Source organism: Silurus meridionalis, chromosome 11 (genome assembly GCF_014805685.1).
Source record: "Silurus meridionalis isolate SWU-2019-XX chromosome 11, ASM1480568v1, whole genome shotgun sequence".
Taxonomy (NCBI): domain Eukaryota; kingdom Metazoa; phylum Chordata; class Actinopteri; order Siluriformes; family Siluridae; genus Silurus; species Silurus meridionalis.
This window is the reverse complement of record NC_060894.1, coordinates 18764267-18782567: the sequence shown is the minus strand read 5'-3', so window position 1 is coordinate 18782567 and position 18301 is coordinate 18764267. Positions and strand designations below refer to the sequence as shown.

Below are 18301 nucleotides of genomic sequence, written 5' to 3'. Positions count from 1 at the left end.
ATGTAAACTCTTCAAATGTTGATGATCACAAATATTAATAATAATAATAATAATAATAATAATAATAATAATAATAATAATAATAATAATAATAATAATAAATAGTGTTAAGAATATCTGAATATCTAATGAAAATCTGATCAAACCACATCCAGCTGTTGTAAAATCATATATAATTCATCAAGAAATTATGTAGTTAAATATGCACTTATAATAGGAGCCTCATTCTATGCTGCAATTAGGCAATGCTGCAATTAAGCGATGTCTGTTATGTCTAAAATAAATCAGGTATGTTAATAAAGTAGATTACCCTGCTATTATTGTGCCACACATGATGTTAATGCATGAGGATGAAAAATATCAACAGAAATAAAGAGTAATCTCTTGAACAGAGCAATAAGCAGTACTAGGCACTAAATTTAATAAAATAAATGAACGAAGAAATTTTCTGCCGTAGGCCATGAGGGTCGAGCCGGTATGGCTGCACTGGTTATCAAGCCTGAATGTGCATTTGATGGAAAGAAGCTGTTTGAGAACGTTATGGCTTACCTACCAGGCTACGCTCGGCCTCTCTTCATCCGAATACAGGTAAGCTCAAATACTTAATAAGCAATAATATATACACATATATATATATATATATATATATATATATATATATATATATATATATATATATATATATATATAATCAAAATAATTCATATACAGTAATAACCTCCACCTCTTTTGGGAAGATGTTCCACTAGATTTTGCAGTATGTTTATAGGTATTTGTGCTTGTTTATCCACAAGAGCGTTGATAAACTCAGGTACTGATGTAGGTGAAGTGAGGAGGCGTCAGTGTTCCAGTTCATCCAAAAGGTGGTCAATATTGTTTGAGGTCAGAACGCTATAGCAGGCCACATAAGATCTTCCACTGTGCACAGGGGAATGCTGGAACTGGATTGGGTCTCCTAGTTCAAGTGAAGAGAAAATTTCATTCAAGTGCATCCAAAGCTATTTTATACAATTGTGTGCCTCCAGCTGTGTGGTAACAGTTTTGGGGATCAGGTGTCCCAATACTTTTGTCCTTATATTATCAGGGATGGGCAGTATTTATAATTAAGGCCAATTGATGTAAGGTTTTAGCGAAATTTCATGCTTCCTTATAAAAGTATTTATTATTATTTTTTAATTACAAAAAAACAGTAGTTTACTTTGATGTATAGTGTGGCTGCTGGATTTTGTAGATTATTTTAATACCAGTTAAAGTATTTTACTTTAAAATACATTTTAATGCATATTTGCCCATTTATTTTGTGTATCTTAACACGTTAGTTATGACTTTTTGTGTGATAAGTCTGCCCCCTGGTGTTGGAAGCACAATACAACATTATTTTAAATTTCTCTATCCCTGAAATGAAAAGACAAACTCCAGCAGCCTTCACCCTCATCTAATTCGATTGCATTTGTGTAATTGTTGAATCTTGTAGGTAGTTTGTCTGTTTAGACAAAATCCTAAATCCATGAAACCTTTAGGAAAGCACACATGACCGTATAACATTTTCGTATTGTTCCTGTGTTGATATCCGTCAGATACATTTACATAGAAATAGTTGTTAGACATTTTCTGTAATGTTTTTGAAAGGATTTAGAGTCGAATTTGTGAAATATAGGCTGATATTTTAAATGTTGATTAACAGTATTTAACTTTCCTGACTGTGGGTAGTGTAGCATAATTCAAGTGTAATCACCTCTCTAAATCTTTCTGCTACCAAACAGTAATGCAGTTAATATCCTGCAACCATTAAGATTCACCTTAATAGAATCCCACCTCCTTTATAAGGATTATATAAGGACTGTAGGCCTTAATGTTCTCTTATTCCATTGTTTGTCAGGAGTCCATGGAGATGACTGGCACATTGAAGCAGCTGAAGTTCTGTCTGGTGAAGAGCGGCTTTAACCCGTCCACCAACTCGGACCCGCTTTACTTCTTAGACTATACAGAGAATTGCTACATTCCCCTCACAGACTCCATCTACGACAGCATAACCTCAGGCCAGCGGAAGCTCTAAACAGTAATTGGCTGTACTGACAAACCAAATCCAGTTGCAGTTACAGTATATTCGATTGGGCCTCAGGGCGATCCTGAGCGGCTCTATCTTGAATAATGGATTACGTCCACCTTTGTGAACATTTCGCAGAGACAGTATCAGGTAATAATGAATGAAAGCATTTTTAATGACTCGAGTGCAAGCAGACTGCGATGGAGCTGAGCGAGGATTCTCACCATTGCCCACCTTGTATCGAGTTCTGGTGCCTCCTCGCTCTGTCTGACACGGTTTCAAAGACCAGGTGACTTTTAGCCTTAATAATGCCTCTGCGTCATGCTTCACTATCACCTTCTTAACCCTCTGCTCTTTCTGCTCTCAGTAGAGAAGGAGACAGGAAACGAACATAATTGCCACCATGAAATTAGATTTTACTTCAGATGTAAAATATTTCTCTATTTAAAGCTGCAGTCTGGAATTACATACATCTCAAAAGATTGACATGGAAAACATTTTTCCATTGGAAGCACTGCTCTTCAGATGCCATGATCATGAGCCAAGATAATTTTGTGTTGATTTCTTTCTTTTGCAATGATTTTAGTAGGCCAACATATTTTAATTAGTGCTTATTTTGGTTGTAGTACAAATGTTCAGTTTACATATTTTCCATACTACAGTGTAGAAGTGCCTTTAATATTTTTGTAAAAAACAAAAACAAAAAAAAAGGAAGGGTTTAACCAGTCTCAGGCTTGCAGCTGCAAATGCATGACCAGTGAGGAAATTACATGTGATAATTCATATCTCCTGCACACTGAAATGAAACGCTACACTTACTCAGCTTAGAGAGCTGCTTGGAAGCTAAAACAGGAACAGGAAGTGATTTGGCATCCACAGAGTCTGCTAATGAATAAACAGACACAGCCGCTTACGGTTGAATATCACATCTTGTAAATTCCTTCTCTGGTCTAAAGTGATTGAAACAGTTATTCACCCCCTCAAACTTTTTCATTCCATCTTGCTGCAATTCAATTGAACTTGACTGAAGTTTCTCCTCTTTAAATTAAACCAGGTCTTCTATAATGCTCTGAAAGGATATTTACAGTTTAATATTCAATTATATTTCAAAAATATTTGATATTCTCCATAGACCATTCAGCCATTCAGTCAAGATCATACAATTTCAGTGTTATAGATATAAATAAATCCAGCCTTTAAGTGTTTTATTTATTTGGGGTGAATACTCATGTAAAGCTCTGTACAATGCACGTAAATGTTCCTTATTTTGGATTCAAATTTGAGTAAATTCAGCAAATGTACAAAAAATTGTGTACGAGAACATAAGACTTCAGTGACAGAATGGTGTTACCACACCTGACACATGTGCTATTATCTGGAGCAGTATGTGAAAGGAAACACGATCAGAAGCGGTGTGTAAGACAGGATCCTTCTCAAGACAAATCATAACCTGTCAGTACAGGATCTATGCGAGGAGTAAGCGTAAATATCTACATATTATGCAAGACGTCTCACTGACACTGAATATCAATCTAACATAGAATGCACTTTATTATGGAGGTCATTTGTGTGTCTACATATGTCCTCACCATACAAGTAATACATGTGCCTTATCAATCTGACAGAATCTTTATTAAGAGTTGAGAGTGTCTACACCAAGACTTGTTTCTAATCACCATTTTGAGAACAATCTGCAAATAATAGACTTGTGTGCGTTGTGCTGAAATAATACGTTCATGGTTCATTTAAATAACCATCTAATTTAGCTTGTCTTTTGTTTGGTTTTTTAAGAAATAATCAATATAAAGCTCAATTCTTATTCTTACAATCAAGTGAAAATGTTTACCTCCCTTAATGGCAAAATGATGAAATAAAAAAAAGTTATGATTGTAGTAATGTCTTTCGTTTTTTTCCTGATGTTTGTTCCTTATTACACAACTAAACTTTCTTTCGGCTTCCCCCGTTAGGGGTCGCCACAGCGGACCATCCGCATGTTTGATTTGGCACATGTTTTTATGCTGGATGCCCTTCCTAACGCAACCCTCCCCATTTATCCGGGCTTGGGACCGGCACTAAGGCTTGTGCAAATACTAATGGCTGGGTTCGGTTCCCTGACCGGGGATCGAACCCGGGCCACAGCGGTGAGAGCGCCGCATCCTGACCACTAGACCACCAGGGAATCTAGTTCCTTATTACACAACTAAACTGAGAAATTTTTATCTAATAATAGCAAAACAAAAAACGTATATATTTTTAGTGTATTCATAATGAATGAGACAAATGTCCTTTCAACTTTGTGCCTTTATAGATGTCAACAACCTCCTTTTCATCCTCTGAACACATTTCCTGGGCCTCAAACTCGTCTAATGTTCAACATGTTGGTTTTTAATTTGGCAGTGCATCTCCAGCACAGCTTAAAGTTGCTGATGTAAAGGAATGTTCCATAGTACGTGTTTTGAGATATAATGTTCATTTGTTTAATTTGACTGTTTTTTTTTTCTTGAACACGTTTAGTAAAACTTTAGTAGATATTAAACAATTCGGTCTGTTTACTCTTTCTTACATTTTCTCCAGGCGGCTCAGCGCTGCATTTTATTGTGAATCGCTTTCCATTTCATTTTTTCCCCTTTAATTGCTTTATTTAATTCTGGTCATGTGAACAGGAAGAGCCACAGTTTTATCGATCGATTGATGTTACATCAGTTATTGGTGATCTCATTCAAGAACATCTGTGATTAAACAGATCACTATAATGTGTGCCAGTATTTCTGAAATCATGTTCAGTATGTAAGGTACATAGGCAGTCTGGACAGAGTCTATTGGATACTACAAATACAGGCTTTTCTGATATACATCAGGTGGGATTTTTATTAAACAGCATTGTGATTTGTCTTGTTGCTCTAGTTTGCAGTCATTGTGTGCAGACAAACTAATGATAGTGGCAAAAGCATCCTGAGGTGAAAGTCCTAAAATAATATGTGGGTTTGCTTCAGTTATATTTGGAAAGCCTCCTTTGGGTATTGTCTGCACTAGGCCTGTTGCTATTTAGGTTCAGGATGTCTGCTTCTTCTTTTGGATTAGGTCTCTGCTATTACTACTAGTATACTATAGTTTCAAGGAAGAATAATTAGATTTAGTCTTAAATGTGACAAATCAACAAATAGTTATTAAATAGCATATACATATACATATACACACAAAATTCACGTTTCGGTACATACCTCGGTTTTTAAGTCATGGTTCAGTTCAATTTACCAGTACAGTTAGGGGAAAAATTGCAAACTGATGTGTACGTAAGTGTGTGTTACATTTAATATTTTATTTTCTAAAAATATGTTCTACTTAACCGCTCTACTTATTTCAGCATACTTCAACAAATGTCTTCATTCCTTTTATCCTTCCATCCTTCATTCATTCAATCCCTCAATGTGTGCAATTATCAGGATTTTCTCCTTTTAAGAGAAATTTATAAAGCTGTACATAAAACTTTATAAAATATTTATAGGGTTATCCCACTTCCTGGTTAGTGGCTAACGCTATCACTATGGATTCTTTAGCATTTTCATGCATGCTCAAAACAAATCTTATTTCCCGTATGAAGTGAGCAGCCACAGTGACACTGCGCTAACTGTAGTTTCTTTTCTATACCCCTGACATTGTTGTGTATGTTTTCAAGTTTATTAATAATAAAAAATGTGTTCAAAGTGACAGAAGTTTTGTGCAATTTTTTCCTCATACATTGAAACGAACTTAAATTACTCTGTTTTTATGATCGTACAGATAAGATCGATGCATCATTTAAATCTGTAAAGGGGCTACTTTTATTTGTATACAACCCTGACAGGAGTGTGTTATTCGTTATTAATATATTTTCCATTCTAATAAAAAGCTTCTAACGCTTATATTTGATTGACTTTAGAAAATCCTCCTTTTTTATGAAACATGATAGGATGAATATGCTAAAGTGACTTCTTGAACTGGCCTTAAAGTTGCAATAGTTAATGTTTTTGTTTCGTTCTGATGCAAGGAAGGTGAAAAACCTTACACAAAAATGTCATTATCTTTAAACAGGTGTATACAGTACATGTACAGTACAGACCAAAAGTTTGGACACACCTTGTGTGTCCAAACTTTTTGTCTGTACTGTATATATATTATATATACAGTACAGACCAAAAGTTTATATATATTAAATATACAGTACAGACCAAAAGTTTGGACACACCTGCTCATTCAAAGAGTTTTCTTTATTTTCATCACTATGAAAATTGTAGAGTTACACTGAAGGCATCAAAACTAAAATTAACACATGTGGAATTATATACATAACAAAAAAGTGAACTGAAAATATGTCATATTGTAGGTTCTTCAAAGTAGGCATCAAGAGAATGCCAAGAGTGTGCAAAGCAGTAATCTAAGCAAAAGGTGGCTACTTTGAAGAACCTAGAATATGACATATTTTCAGTTGTTTCACACTTTTTTGTTATGTATATAATTCCACATGTGTTAATTCATAGTTTTGATGCCTTCAGTGTGAATCTACAATTTTCATAGTCATGAAAATAAAGAAAACTCTTTGAATGAGAAGGTGTGTCCAAACTTTTGGTCTGTACTGTAGGTGTAAAATATTTGTTTGTATTTTAATTGGCTTTTTGTCAGACATTTTATGTACACAGCCTCAAATGTCAACATATCCTCATAAATCAATATGACAAGCTGTATGTTTGAGCTGTAACCTGAATGTCCAAATGACCTCGAAAGTGTTGCTATGCATGGCAGTTCTTGCTAACAATTCCTTATGCATTGATGCCAACTTGGTGACTTTGATAGATTAGACCAATGTTTAGACCTTAGCTTGTTTCTGTAGGAGAGAGTGGCCAGTAATGCCCAGTGAGAAGTGTGGTCTTTAAACACAGCCGAAATCACAGCACAGCCGGTGTCTTTAACGATTTAGTCAGACAATCACAGTTATAAAATAAGAAATTTCGCAGTGTAGAGCTAGTTGAAACTGAACCCTGGAAGCAAGAACAGCTTTATTGGTAATTCAGGTGTTATAATAATATCCAGCATGTTAGCACAGAGAGGAGAAGAGAAACTAATGGATGTAAAGGGAATGCAAATACGACATGATGCAATGGCGCCACAAATGTGCTAATGAATGCTTTTAGCAATTTTCCATTGGAAGCAGTTGAAAGCTGTAAACTTTAGTTAGCATGCTAAGTGTTTGGGGTGAAGCTTTGTATGAATGAATGGAAATATGTTTGTGCTGAATGAGTCAAAAATAAATACATCTTACTGTATTTAACAGGTTGGAACCTTAATTCCACTTAATGTACCTTCTACTTGGCAATGGTGCTGTTGTGGCAAATCCCAACTAAATATAGCAAAATAGTTATAATATTAAATTCAGGGATGCGATTTCAGAACGAAGACTATTCATAGGAATAAAGCTGAACAATTCCACCGAGTCCAATTTTTTCTTTCTTCTCCTCTCATTCTCCACACTTATCTCTGTATCAAGCTGGCACCTTAGTGCATGTGAACCATCAACATATTAATCTGAACACTTTAACACAAGACTCGTCCATCAGTGTTGTGAAAAAACAGAGCTATAAATCAGTCATTAAAATTCTATAAATAAATTCCTAAAAAATAATAATAACTGGCTGGAGGCAAAAACTGTCCACATTCTCCCACTACAAAAACCTGTAAAGTGGAAGGAATGGCTTTTGTCTGAATAATACAGTTTTTAGATAAATGATCCATATCTTTTTTTAAACAAATGTAAAAAAAAGTTATTAATTAGTTAAGTTCATTTAAATACAGTTATCGGCCTGATCTTTGCTTTGAGATGATCTGGTACCGGATTGAAATAGAAATATGTGGTATCACCCAGACCTTCTACTGTGCACCATCTGGAGGTCAGAGCTGATGTGGGTCATATACTGAGTCTAAATTATCTGAGCTCTAAGCAGTAGATCTCTCTCTCTCTCTCTCTCTCTCTCTCTCTCTCTTCCTGCTCTCTCCCCGCCTCTCTCTCTCTCTCTTCCTGCTCCCTCTCTCCCCGCCTCTCTCTCTCTTTCTCTCTCTCTCTCTCCCCGCCTCTCTCTCTCTCTCTCTCTCTCTCTTCCTGCTCCTCTCTTCCCGCCTCTCTCTCTCTCTCTCTCTTCCTGCTCCTCTCTCTGCCTCTCTCTCCCTCTCTCTCTCTCTCTCTCTCTCTCTCAGTTCATCATGGCGGACGCCAGCAGCAACCACGTCCACGTTTTATTCTCCTTTTCCGTGTTCTCGCGTCCGTCTTCAGTGCCCCTGGGCTCGGGTTATGAAGTGCTCGTCCAGAAGTTTCTCTCCATCTACGGACCTCAGATCGACGTGCACCGCAAATTTCTAATTCAGGTGTTCTCGGACGAGTGGAGACAGTACATGGACCTGCCCAAAGGATTTGCCATCTCGGAGAAATGCAAGCTGCGATTAGTTCCTCTTCAGTCAGATGTAAGGTCTGCTTTTGGTTCTCACTCACGCCGTTTACTTGTAAATATTTTGGCCCCCGTCCCCCCTAAACCCCCCCTCAGTCTCGCCGGGTTATAAACTGTCTGAGTGTCTGCGCGCGTGTCTGCACTTGTGTGTTGTATCCGTGCTTGACTTTACATTGTATACAATGTTGTGTATACACGATACATTTTATACCATCGTTTGGTTTTTCTTTTTTGGTGTAACGTCTCCATGCACTGTTTGTTATCAAGTGTAACTTGTTGATTCCGGGGGGGGGTCCCGTTGTTGTTGTTGTTGTTGTGTCCCAAATGCTTTTATACACTCTTTATAAGTGCACCACATTGAATGCAGGGTCCTAGAGGGCACTGTCTAGTTTCGAAGGGCATTTTGTTCGCCTTATCAATGTCATAGATGATGTCAGGTTGTGACAATTCCGACACTGGTGGATTTAGATCCATCACGACCTTGACCAGTTAGTGAAAATCTCAACAACAACAAAAACAATTGTGCCCTGAATCTGAAATTTAATCCTAAAACTACTTTAAATGTTCCATTTATTCAGGAAAAAATGCATATAATACTGAATGATGTAATCCATTCTCATGCAATTCAGTGGCTTTTATTTTTCAAAGCTTTATCTGTTTTTATTTCTCGTCTATGAACGTGATGCATCAGCTTACAAATTGCAATGGCTTTCAAAAATTGCTCTACTTGGAAATCCTCGAGTTCATGCTTTACACATTCCAGAGGAATAAAATTAATTGTTAGACTGATTCCAGACTTGGTGTGTGTGACTGGTCTGTTTTCTCTTAATACTTCTCATTGACATAAACAGGCTTGTTGTGCATTGTTCAAACCAAAAGTGATGTAATAGTGAACTTGCAAATTGGGGCATCTAATCCTCCGAGACTTCCAGCCTTTGCACGACATCTGTTTCTGTGCAAATAATCCATGCATGACTGCTTTTTTCTCCCCTCGATCGAGGAAACAAAACAAAACAAAGTATTTATTAAGTATTTATTGATCTAGTTATTAGTAGTGCTAGAAGCATCTTGTAGTTCTGTATAGTATAGTTCTTTCAGATTTCCTCAAAGCGAGGTGCTTTTGATTACTGGGTTATATACTAAACTCCACTAGTCTGGAATTAGTCCCAGCTTTGTGTAAATCCTTCAAGTGCAATTAAACAGATTGCATTAAAGGGACCTGTTTCATTTCATATTACAATCATGGTGGTGGGAGTCAATTTCAGAGCAAGATGTATCAAGTAACAAGTATCCAAGGGGAAACTATAGCAAGCTAGTTTTAAGATGGTTATGATCATTGCACTGTTTGAACCTCTGGATGAAAAAAGATTAAATTGCATTAGTGATAGATGTGATAGAAAAGAAATATATTGAAGGTTTTGCACTTTATCAGGTAGAAGTAGTTCTCAGGATGATTTATTTGTTCTTAATTTTTTTTTAGATTCCTACACTGGGCAACCTTTCTCCAGCCACCACAATTTTCTTCTGCTGTGACATGCAGGAACGCTTCAGGCCTGCCATCAAATACTTTGGTGACATCATCAGCGTAGGCCAGCGACTGGTAAATATGAATGACAGTTTCTGTCTGTCACGATTTATCTCTCTGTCTTTCCAAAGCCATAAGTTTGATATGTGACCTTCTGGCATATTTAGAATATTATAAATATCACTGACACTGTGCAGACTTGGCTATTTTTTTACAGAGACACTAAGGACAGGCAAGGACTGTTTACTTTCTTCAAATCGTTATTTTTATCAGACATTTTTAGTACCTTGACACACGCGTGACCAGATTTCACATGCAGTTTATCACTGCGTTCGACCAGCAGATTTTTTTCTTCACCAAGCTTTATTGACATAAAAATAGTAAATGACTGTCTCCAGTTTCAACCAGGAAGATTTTCACATATATTTACAAGGCATATCTGCTTTCCTCTTTGTCCAAGTATTGATTGCGTAGATAGATATTGGTTTCAAATGTAGCTGTTGTAATTATTAATGAGTCATGGATGATTAAAGTGCACCGTCTGAACCCCCATTCTTTATAAGCACAAGTGGGTTAAGTGGCAGAGTTCCCAGATTGCCACTGCAGAGGGGAGCAAAGAGGAAGATGGTGAGGTTTGGAAAGGTCAAAACAGTATAAAAGTCACAGCTCTCACAGGAGATTATCACCAGTTCACAAGCCTGTTTATTAAATATGTTATTTAGTGACTCTTGTGTACTAATGTGTGCAGTTCAGTTTCAATTGTGCATAGCGTTGTATTCAGATTTGTTCAATTCTCACATTTAAATATTTATCTTACCTGGGATATTTTTAAGAGTTTTGTGTATCAACAAGCTTGTGGAGAAGTGAAAATAAAATGTGAACCCATAAATAGGGGGTCGAGCGATGCAGCAGTTTTGCAGATTAACCAATAGTTGATTGTTGGAACTATCAGCAAAAATCCATACCAATAGTTTTTCCGGGTTGTGTTATACGCCTCTGGAGGCGAATCACTGACACCACTTGCAGTTTTTTTTTTTTTTAATTTGGGATGTAACTGTTTTTATTTATTTGTTACTTTTTATTTCAGTTTGAATGCACATATTTTCTTTTTAATATTTATTAAAATAATTTATATATTTATATACATTTATTTCATTTAGCACATTTTCATGATTCCCTTCTGGACTGCAATAAAGTTCAGTATTATTTTACATAGAGGTTTATGTTTTTTTTTATTTAATTTTATAATTTTTTTTATCCAGTATCCATTTTAAAAACTGGATGATTGATTGTTTATTGGCAAGTATGATCCAGCCTAGTTATCTTTATCTGTAAAATCCACTATCGGTCGACCTCTACCCATAAAATCTTCATCCAAAATGATATGTAACTGAATAGTCTTAAGGAGGTTAATGTTGTGTTTCAGCTACAGGGGGCTCGCATTTTGGGTATCCCCATCATCGTGTCAGAGCAGTACCCTAAAGGCCTGGGCAGCACTGTACAAGAGATGGATCTGACTGGGGTCAAGCTGGTCTTCCCTAAAACCAAGTTCTCCATGCTGCTGCCAGAGGTGGAAGTAGTGCTGGCTGAGACTCCAGGAGCTCGAAGCATTGTTCTTTTCGGAGTGGAGGTTAGCGAGACTAATGGTTTTGTCATGCTCTGTTTCTCCCCCTTTCTGTCCTCTCTGTCTTTCTCTTTCACTCTGTTTAAGGTCATCTCTCTGTTTAAACAATCCGACCTGTTTGTTTTCGGGGCTAATCATATTAAAGCGTGAACGAATGTTAATGAATGGATTATTTAGAGGAATTAATTATTGCGGTACTGCATTATTTCTTTCATTACTCCTTTTTTGTGTCTTTTTTTAGTCCCTGTGCATATGTTCAGTATATACTCTGGATGTTTGCCCTACATGGGCATTAGTTCTGGGGCGTTTAACTATCGCCATCTTGATGGAAATATTTTTTTAATCCAGATGGCCAGTTTTACTTTTTTAAGACTTAAACTATGCAGTTGCTCAAATTTCTACAGATATTCTACGATTGTTGTATCAGTTCATTTAAAGAGTCTGTCAAATGTTTGGATCACCTTGTCTTTTTTGTTTTTTGAGACACACGTATGTTCCTTTTGTCCAAATTGTAAATTTTTAGCTCAGCAACAGATTTAATGTAATGTATAATGTATATATGTGTAAATAAATAAAGTATAAAGAGTATAAAAGTATAAAGTGTAACAATAATGTATAAAAATTTATTTGGTCAAAGTTGTATAAATAAAAGGAACACGCATGTGTGTTGTAAAAATGCTAGAAGACAAGGGGTTTCTAAACTATTGAAAGACTTCACACAATAATAACAAAATATGCAGAACACAAACATCTAATAATAATCATCTTATAAACATCTAATAATAATATTTGCTATGTCTCCAAGTTTTGCTATTGATTGTTAATTTTTGTGTCTAAGAAATATTTGAATGGTTCATGATCAATTAACTATGCATATTTATTGTTTAGTAAAGATCTGTATTTGTTTTTGTGTAGAGTACACACTGCCATCTAGTGGCACAAAACGCAGTAACTGTAGAAATATGCAAAAATGCACGCGTTTATTGTTTTTAAGTAATAATAGAGAGTAATCACTTGATCTTGTGTGTAGACTCACGTGTGCATCCAGCAGACAGCGCTGGACCTGATCGGGAAGGGCTTTGAGGTGCACATTGTAGCAGATGCGACGTCCTCAAGAAGCATGATGGACAGAATGTTTGCACTGGAGGTAAAACGAATAGAGATATAAAAGAATATGTTTATAAAGTGTGTTTTTGCAAACCTGCCTATGTTACCAGCTGAGTCCAAATCAGAATCAGTTTTAAATGCAGAAAATGCTAATTAAATAAAGGAGGAACTATGATTCACAGGAGTTAATTGCTGACCTTGAGAGAGAGAGAGAGAGAGAGAGAGAGAGAAAGAAAGAAAGAAAGAAAGAAAGAAAGAAAGAAAGAAAGAAAGAAAGAAAGAAAGAAAGAAAGGTGCTTTATACTTGCCACATGTACTTTACAGCACAGTGACATACCTTCTTTATATATCCCAGCAATGGAAAGCTGGGGGTCAGTCTTGATACAGCATCTCTGGAGCAAAGAGGGTTATGGGCCTTGCTTAAGAGCCCAAGAGTGGCAGCTTGGTGATACCCCCACACTTTTGATCAGAAAAGTCAAACCTTAACCACTGAGCTACTAAGTAAATACAACATAAAAAATTATAACGGGTTATTACAGTATATAGAGGGTATATCTGTATTTTAGAAATGCATTTATAAAGGAATTAGGAAGTAAGGAAATATGTCAGATGCTTGTCTGAAAGGTTTCTTTTCAAGAAAGGAAAAATTCTTGCAGAGCTTAGACATGAACAATGAAGATCTTTCTGGCCCCTAGAAAAAAATGCACGTGTCTGGTTGTTTAGACACTTTATGATCTGCAGCACATGCCAGAAGGAAGAGGTTTTAATAGTAAGTGCTCAGGATGTTAGGTGTCAGCGATGATTAGATTGCCTGTTTCCTGACTCTGGAAAAGTACAGTGACAATCTTCCGTGACCTGATGTTGTCATGATGGATGGCTGAGCGAGACTACTGTCTATTGTAATAGATACCAGAAGTATATCCTCTAAACTTCCTTTTTTGAGGCCTGTTATCTGTAAAAGAACAGAACACTGAAGGACTCTCTTCTTGACACAGTGATGTTTGAGATGCTAATTAGGGATTTGTGCTGTGAAATTCTGTCTGATGTTCACCATAATCTCGGTCTCTTTAAGCGTATTCTGCTTTAGGCTGTTCTGACACTGCACCAGAGGGTTAAGCTCTTCTGCAGACTCATTTCAGAGAGAAGAGATATCAGGCAGCTTTTAGAGTTACTGCTTAAAAAAATAAAACACAACTTACTTCATTGTTATGTTAATGAGAGATCCAGCTGAAATTCAGCTGACTTATTGGAACGCTTTTATCGATACTACCTGATCAAATCGAGTTGCACTAATGCATTTGTACAGACAGCATGATTCAGTCATGTATTTTCAATGATATAAAACCTAAACTCCATGCAGTTCTTTAAGCTTAGGCTCGAACCCTGAACCCTAGTATTATGACATTGGCATTATAACATTATGACCGGTGATTATCTCTTCATCATGGCACCTGTTAGTGGGTTGTATATATTAGGCAGCAAGTGAACATTTCTCTTCAGCGTTAATGTTGGAATGGGCAAGCATAAGGATCTGAGTGAATTAGACAGGGGCCAAATTGTAATGGTTAGACAACTGGGTAAGAGCGTCTCCAAAACTGCAACTTATGTGAGAAGTTTCCTGGTCTGCAGTGTTCAGTATCTATTAAAAGTGGTCCAAGAAAGAAACAGTGGTAAACCAGTGACAGGGTTATGGGCGGCCGAGGCTCATTAATGCAAGTGGGGAGCGAAGACTGGTCTTTGTGGTCCGATCCAACAGATGAGCTCCTGTAGCTCAAATTGCTGAAGAAGTTAATGCTGTTAATCCTCAATGAGTCACGACTGTTTTGCCAGTAAAAGGGGACCAAAACAATGTTAGTCAGGTGATCATAATGTTATGCCTGATTGGTGGTAATAAAGTGCCTGGTTGGTGCATGGGTTATGAAATAGCAATATGTGAATTGGGGCCTGATGCGCACTTGTTACAAAACGAAATACTTTTATGTAAATACTATCGCTGACCACTAGAGGTCGACAAATTCATCAGTTTTTGCCTATTTATCAACACAGATAGTTGATTTGTCGGGTGTCTGCAAAAATCCATACTGATAGTTTTTCTGGGTTGTGTCTGCACTGCAGCGAATGAGAAGGTCCGCTGTGATTATAAAGAATGGGAGCAGCCTGTTTGTTTTGACACGTGAGACTGTGTGCTGTACCTCATTCATGTTAGGTCATAGTTTATTAACTAAAATTAACAGATAAAAATTTAAATGATCTTAATTTAAAAATGTTATCACAAAATATACGATATATTTCATATCCATTTGAAAAACAGTTGATAATCGGTTTTCTGCAAGTACGATCCAAGCAATCGGTATCACTGAAGTGGATTTAGTGTTATGTCGGTCGTGAAGGATGAAGTTTCACAATTTCTAATCTGAACACTAAACCTGTTCCACTCTGACCACAGAAAGAAATATCACCTCCAATAAGCTTCAGATATAATCGTATCTTTGACTTTCTCCATGCACTTGGCAGGCAATTCTATCCTGGAGACTTGGTCTGGGTTTATGTTCCATCATAGACTTTTCTATTTACTGGAATTTGTGAAGAGTCTTGGCCAACGTCGTAAATCTTTTAAAAATAGGTAAAGGTGTCACATGTACCTTTTTTCTTTAAATATCTCAGTGATGGTAGAAAGCTGGGGTCAGAAATGATACTGCATCGCTGAAGCACAGAGGGTTAAGGGCACTTTTTGCTAGGGATCTGGGCTACTATTTAGAGTTTTTTCATTGTGAGGAAAGTTTGTGTTAATCTGTACATCTGCTGCCACTTTCAATGCAGTAGAAATCCAGCCATAATGCCAAGTCTACAAATGTCTTTAAAAAAGTTATAGGCCAAAGTTATAGGGCCTCTTTTCATTTATTTCTATCTAGAAAATTGGTATTTGTATTTGGAACAATATTGTTTTCTGGGTGGAATTCGTTTCTATTCACCCACGATGCATTTGTTGTAATTAAGACCATCTCTGCCAGAAGTAGTATTTATGATTTATCATTGCGCAGCTCTGTTGGCTTAATAAAAGTTGTTCTGTCTCGTAGCGGCTTGCCCGTTCCGGCATCATCATCACCACCAGCGAATCGGTCCTCCTGCAGCTCGTGGCGGATAAAGAGCATCCGAAGTTCAAAGAAATCCAGAACATCATAAAGGTCAGCGCTCCCGAGTCAGGCCTGCTCTCTAAGGTCTAAACAATGTGAGAAGTTCAACTTATACCACTGGCTTTAGCAGTGATGGGTGGTTGGGAATTTTAAGCGGTAAATTGCCCTCTGTCTGAAGCCCTTCTAAGCTGTAGTGTTTGTAGACGGTGGTGAGTTATCCAGCATTTACTCTTCTTAGATGTGCCGTGCAACTAAACTGGTTAGTCAAAGTATTTAATGATCTATTAATGGATTTCTTGATGAACAAACAACACAGACACTGCGAGTTAAGTGTAACTTTGTGCTGCTCGATGTGAGGACACGTCAAGTGTGAACGTAGCATAGCCACTTTGACAACCATAACAGCCTGGAAGTGTGTCTTTTGATTTCTGTTTATGTCTCTGACAGTCTTCTTTGTAATGTTTAAGAATCCTCACAGAAACTCTGAAACTTTTTTAACCTTAAAATAGCTTGAATGTGAAAATGTAGATTCAATATACAGTAATGCAACAGCATTACAAATAAATGTGCAGTAGGTCACAAGCTTGGGAGCAACCATGGTGACTGGAAACGAGGTCTAATTTGGAGATAAATGAGCCACCAGAGCATGACCACTTGCACTGCTTTAGTCGCTGCACTGAATTATTAATGTAATATGTTTAGTACTATGTTTCTGTGGCATTTTGCTTAAATAGGGCTAGAAATAAAAGCGATTAAAAAAATGTATGTTGTGCGTTTTTCACTCCGAACTGTAATCATTCATGCTTTTTTGAAAAATCTCCTTTTTCTTTTCTTTCTTATTTCTGACCTTTTAACACACAAGTTGCAGTGAAATGTAAACCTGATCAGTCACTCTGAAATCTGTGCATTAGATAAAGACTATAAATATACAAAAATAGAAGAGTAAGAATATAAGAAAATAAAATACCAATTTTGAAAATATTTTACATATTGACAAAGTGGTCATTAAAAACAGAATATTAATGTCAAATAATATTAAATACTATATTTATTTTTCTGCTTAGCCATTAACTGTTTGTTTTTGTATTTGTTTGTATGTGGTATGTATTTGAAAGTATTTATTGTTTTTTTCCCCAATTTCCATGCTGAAATCCTTATAAAATGTACTGGAGCTGTATTGCCCATTAAGACTGGCGAGTGTGATTGTGATTGTGTGTGAGTGTGTGTGTGTGTGTGTGTGTGTGTGTGTGTGTGTGTGTGTGTGTTGGCTTCATTATTCCTTGGCATTATTTTTGTCTGCATGCTAGATCTTGATTAAACTAGATATCTAATTGTTATCGTGTGGACAAAAAACCTTCCCTGACATGTATGGAAAAGTTTTTTTATTCACTTTTTTTTATTAAATAATTTTCAATCATATTTTTATGCTTTGTAAAAGAAAAAGGGACAGGAAAAATATCAAACCAAATCTGCTCATCAGATGTTTTGCATATGTATTTAACACGTATATATTTTGGTTTTGGTTATCCAGTACAAATAAGGGGAGTGATTTAAAAAAATAATGATTTATCAAACCAATATGTGCTTAATTTTTTAAGTTAGCTGTTATTTAATTAACATTAACAGAACTTGCAGCCCCAGGATTGATGTCTTAATGCTTGACATTTTTGGAACAATTATATTTATTGGTGTTTTCTTGGCTTCAAAATGTCATGCAGTACGATTACCACTAGAGGGGGTGATGTGTAGTGATTTGTACATGAACTACAATATAAGTGAATGATAGCTAAGTCATGGTTTGTGCTTTTTATTCCTGATTAAATATAGAAGTAGTTTCCCGAATGACCTCTAGCATTTCTCTGTTTTCAATTAAAAAAATCACTGTTCAATTTTTTGAAAAGCTCTTTCTTAAATGTATCCTGACCCTAACTGGGAATGCATCAGTCGATCAACCATCTATCAAATGTTTGTGCATCAGTGTGAGGAAAAAGGACAAATATATTCAGTGCCTTTTTCTGAACAGACTGATTGTACTTCTCCAGATAGTCTTTTCGATCTGACAAAATACCTTCCAAACATCATCTTTCTCATTACAGTATTTGATTTTTGTATCGGTTAACAAAGTATGCAATAAACGTTTATATTCACTGTATTAAGTCTCGTAATTGCTGGTTTTGTTTTATAGGGTATGAAATTATTTTAAAACCGCAACCACTGTGTTAAAAGAAATTACAACGGTATGTAGAAAAAAGGAGTAGAGCATGTAGACCCAGGCAGTGAGTGTTTGAGTTATGATTGCATGGAGATTTGTAAAATGATCAAGAAGCATCAAGAGAGTCAAAAGCCTCTGGAAAAGTGTAATAACTACGCATTACATGCACGTGAAGGGAT

At 36.4% G+C, this 18301-nt stretch overlaps 2 protein-coding genes and 1 non-coding gene across 3 annotated transcripts in view; 2 read left to right on the top strand and 1 right to left on the bottom strand.

The window, feature by feature from the left end:
- slc27a6 (solute carrier family 27 member 6) overlaps positions 1-4095 on the top strand; it is a 29063-nt gene extending 24968 nt beyond the window's left edge. The window contains exons 9-10 of the mRNA XM_046861343.1: positions 458-588; positions 1880-4095. Of these exons, the coding sequence (XP_046717299.1) occupies positions 458-588; positions 1880-2056 (308 nt within the window). The 3' untranslated portion in view covers positions 2057-4095. The remainder of the gene's footprint in view (positions 1-457; positions 589-1879) is intronic.
- Positions 4096-4154: 59 nt separating this feature from the next.
- trnae-cuc lies at positions 4155-4226 on the bottom strand. Its single transcript has one exon. It is a non-coding gene; the product is annotated as a tRNA-Glu (tRNA).
- A 3986-nt stretch (positions 4227-8212) lies between these two features.
- On the top strand, positions 8213-18062 carry isoc1 (isochorismatase domain containing 1). The gene is made up of 5 exons (XM_046862058.1): positions 8213-8536; positions 10001-10120; positions 11472-11675; positions 12700-12816; positions 15854-18062. The coding sequence occupies exons 1-5, from the start codon at positions 8279-8281 to the stop codon at positions 15998-16000; spliced, it is 846 nt and encodes a 281-aa protein (XP_046718014.1). The 5' UTR covers positions 8213-8278; the 3' UTR covers positions 16001-18062.
- Positions 18063-18301: the final 239 nt, after the last annotated feature.